General features: G+C 43.1%; 1 protein-coding gene and 1 non-coding gene across 2 annotated transcripts; both read left to right on the top strand.

Annotated features, from left to right (window-relative positions):
- Positions 1 to 888: 888 nt before the first annotated feature.
- COX7C (cytochrome c oxidase subunit 7C) lies at positions 889 to 3,281 on the top strand. The gene is made up of 3 exons (XM_004420387.3): positions 889 to 1,060; positions 1,992 to 2,135; positions 2,967 to 3,281. The coding sequence occupies exons 1-2, from the start codon at positions 986 to 988 to the stop codon at positions 2,106 to 2,108; spliced, it is 192 nt and encodes a 63-aa protein (XP_004420444.1). The 5' UTR covers positions 889 to 985; the 3' UTR covers positions 2,109 to 2,135; positions 2,967 to 3,281.
- LOC147917349 (small nucleolar RNA Z39) lies at positions 2,797 to 2,859 on the top strand. Its single transcript, XR_015552126.1, has one exon. It is a non-coding gene; the product is annotated as a small nucleolar RNA Z39 (small nucleolar RNA).
- Positions 3,282 to 3,578: the final 297 nt, after the last annotated feature.

Genomic DNA, 3,578 nt, shown 5'->3' with positions numbered 1-3,578 from the left:
TTACTCATTGCAGTAAGGGAGACCCAATACCATTAGGAACTGTGGGCATCTCAGTAAGCAGGTGTTAGGGCTTATTATAGGATTTGGGCTTGTGTTCCGGACTTTGACTATCTTACTTAGGAGGAAGAAAGACTAGTCCAAGGTTAAGGTTGTAATTGGTAGAGAAGCAGAAGTCATCATATTAGACCGGATACAGTGATGTTCGGTCATTTTTGTGACTTGGACAATGTTCATGTTTTCCCTATGTTCAGATATGATAATAGAGTGATCTTATTCTTTTCTTGATCCATCACTGACAGAATAACCTTGTCTGATGTCGATGTTCTGTGAAATTGTTTACGTTCAGCAGGAGAACACCAATTCCTAATCCAGGCTAGCTCGGGACACCAGAGGCTGCTTTTCTCTTGAACATTCCGAACATGCCGTACTCATACGGGCCTTGAGTTTTCTCTGCCCTCTATCCGTACTTCTGTTCTATTCAGTTCCCTCTTGTCTTCAGGAATCCTTCCCTTAGCACTTCAATTCAGTTTTCTCTCTGACATCCTCCGCTGGCAGAGTACTGCAAGAAGGGAGAGGTTTATTTTCCTGTTCCATAGACTAGAGCACACGTGTTGAGACTGCCTCACCGAATTCAGTAAACTCGTCCTACAAACGGGCCCCAAGCATCCTGACAAGAACTCAGGTCTGAATGAATCAGTGTTAGAAACAACGGCAGTCTTGATCCTCCAGGAGCCTGGCGCGAGACTACATTTCCCACAATCCTTCAAGGCCGACAGGGTGCAGCGACGTTCTTAACTACAATTCCCACAATCCTCGGAGCCCGCCACTTGGTGGCGTTGTCTGAGAGCTCCGCCCCATTTCCCATCTTCCTTTTCGGTCCTCGCACACCCGGGAACAAGGTCGTGAAAACAGGAGCGTTTGCGGTGGTGCCGCCATTTCTTCCGCCTTCGGTCTCTGCTCCTGTTGCAGAGCTTCCGACAGCGCTATGCTGGGACAGAGCGTCCGGAGATTCACAACCTCCGTGGTCCGTAGGAGCCACTATGAGGAGGGCCCGGGGAAGGTCAGTGTGTCAGGGCCCGGCTTCGGGGGGAGTGGGGGAGGGCGACTTGGTGCGACTCGCTGAACTTCGAGGCCGAGGAGAGGGAGGTGGTAAGCCGGGAGACTGACTGGGACGCCGAGTAGCGCTCCCCTTGCCCCAGGGAGCAGGGAGAGAGCTCAGGCCGCGGGAGGTTGAGTAGGTAGAGGCGGAGGCCCTCCCTCGCCCGGCGTCCTCCCCCGCCCCCCCCAAGATCTCGAAGGCCCTGGAGAGCATGGCTGCTGCTCTTGTGGCTTAAAGCTGCTAGAGGTCACCCGACTCGGAGTGAAGGTCGCTGGAAGCTAGTGAGGCTATGAAGGCCTGTGCTTGTGGCTCGAGTCTTAACTAACTGGTTGACTAAATGAGAAGCATTAGCCCTCCTTGGTTGAGGTTGGGTTTAGCCTGGAGTGTGAAAAGCTCAGATCGGTAGTTAGCAGTAACCACCTCCGAGGGTTCTGTGAGGCCTGGTGGTAAAGGGCTGAGAAAGGGTGTGGAGGATCGGGCTGCTTGGTTAGGAAAAAGTCCTGCTCCGTAGTGCAGTTAACATTGCCGCGCGCCCTTATTAGGTGGCTAGTGTCTAACGAATAGTAAACCAGAACAGTGTATTCTGTTTCTAAAATAAACTCCTTTGGAGAGTAAATTTTTTTGATTTATAAAATAGAAGAGAAAATTCTCACTGTTTTACACCTGAGCCCTTAAGACCACTGCCTGGTGCTCAGTAAAGCCAGATGTGTTTTACCTTCTAAGGTTATGTGTGATGAAGGTCGTAGGATTTGAAAGGTAATTGTGTTTAAAAAGGTGCTATGATGTATGGCGTATATAACTTGATTATATGAACAATCATCTAGCGTCCCTTGTGTACTTACTTTTGATCTGTAAAATCAGGTGACTTGAAGTTCTGTTTTTATCCCAACAGAATTTGCCATTTTCAGTAGAAAACAAGTGGCGGTTACTAGCTTCCATGATTCTATTCTTGGGATCTGGCTTTGCTGCACCTTTCTTTATAGTAAGACACCAACTGCTTAAGAAATAAGGATGTTTCACTTAATCCATGAAACAGGTAATTATTGGATTTCTCATCTTCTCAATGCTTTCCCTTTTCTTTCTCACTCCCCTCCCAAAAAAAAACCACATAAATATACGTTTTTGTGTATATTCATTCCTGAAGTTAAGTGTAGATGTGACATTAGTGGAGATAGGTTGATAAACCTGTAAACAAATGTTTCTTTGCCTGAAAGCCAGTGTTTATTGAGTACTACTGTTTGTCAGGCACTCTTTACATTAAGAATCTGATGTGGTTTCCTAACAAGCCTGTGAGGTGGATGATATTAACCTGATCTGAGACACAAAGATGTTAAATTGCCCGATATCCCCTAGCTAGTGACGGTGGACCAGGATTTCTACCCAGTCTTGTTCCAGAGCTCGCAGTCTTAACCAGGTAAAGTTCTAGTAGACTGATTAATGTTAGTCTGTTTTGAGGCGATATATGTTAGTATAAGCTCAAAGGAGTCTTGTACGCTGGGAGGTTAGCTAATTCCCTGCATGAGTAGAAAAGACTTAGTTAGCTTAATTGTAATCAGAATTTTTCTCAAAGCAACACTGTAGAAGGCTTTGTGGGATGATTGGAATAGATTCCAAAGTAACTTTGGAAAAGAAGACTTGATTTGTTATGGTTTAGAAGGGGAATGATTTTTCCAAGCCATTAATATGGAAAGATTTTGGTGCAGATGATGAAGCAAATCAGTATGAATAAAGTCATGATACTGTAAACGCTTTCTGATGTACCGCTCATAAACTGATGGACAGACAGTACATTAATGAAAATACACGAGTTCTGTTAAATGAATGGGATTTTTTTAATACCATTAATTTTTTGTGTTTTTATTCACAGATGTGAAGAGAAGCATTTTAAGAAGTGCAGTCTCTATGAAAAATGAATCAAACTCTTAAACTCAATGTACTAAATATGTTTGTAAATAAACTTAAGGCATGAATCCTCAGTGCCTCTCTGAACTATGGAATGGGATAACTGAGCATGTGCTTCCTGTTTTGTTAGGGCAATATTCCGGTATTAGGTTCTTGATCAAATTATGTGTGCAGTTTAGCTTATTGCTTGGTCTTAAATTCTGAGGTTTTATTTGGTTTTTGATTCCTAGATCAAGACCTAGTTGGTAATTTATGTTATAAAAGAGAAATGCAAACTTGATTTTGGTTGTCCTGTAATAATTTTTTTTAAGGGAGAAAAAAAGTATACTTTTAGTCTCCCCCTTTACTTTAAAGCAATAAAAGCATTTTTCTCCATGACTGATAATTAATCATGAGGAAACCGTTAGTGTATACAGATTGAAGTTCAAGAGCTTCATTTTTTTACTCCAGACCTGTAACCTAAAACTGAAGTTTTTGCCTCGATAAATTTGCTACTGACCAATATTAGTCTTGTTTAGACTGAATAAAAGAATATTTGAAATGGAATGTAATAGCATGTAAGAGGGAATGTAGGAAA

The sequence above is a fragment of the Ceratotherium simum genome, chromosome 4, assembly GCF_057802395.1.
Source record: "Ceratotherium simum simum isolate JZ-2026a chromosome 4, ASM5780239v1, whole genome shotgun sequence".
Classification (NCBI taxonomy): Eukaryota; Metazoa; Chordata; class Mammalia; order Perissodactyla; family Rhinocerotidae; genus Ceratotherium; species Ceratotherium simum.
The sequence above is the reverse complement of the archived record's forward strand: the minus strand, read 5'-3'. Positions and strand labels throughout refer to the sequence as shown.

Bases quoted from the DNA above. Each gene is read 5' to 3' on its own strand.
- COX7C (XM_004420387.3), top strand. From the start codon at position 986: ATGCTGGGACAGAGCGTCCGGAGATTCACAACCTCCGTGGTCCGTAGG. The intron at 1,061-1,991 runs GTCAGTGTGTCA...TTATCCCAACAG, and splicing joins ATGAGGAGGGCCCGGGGAAG to AATTTGCCATTTTCAGTAGA.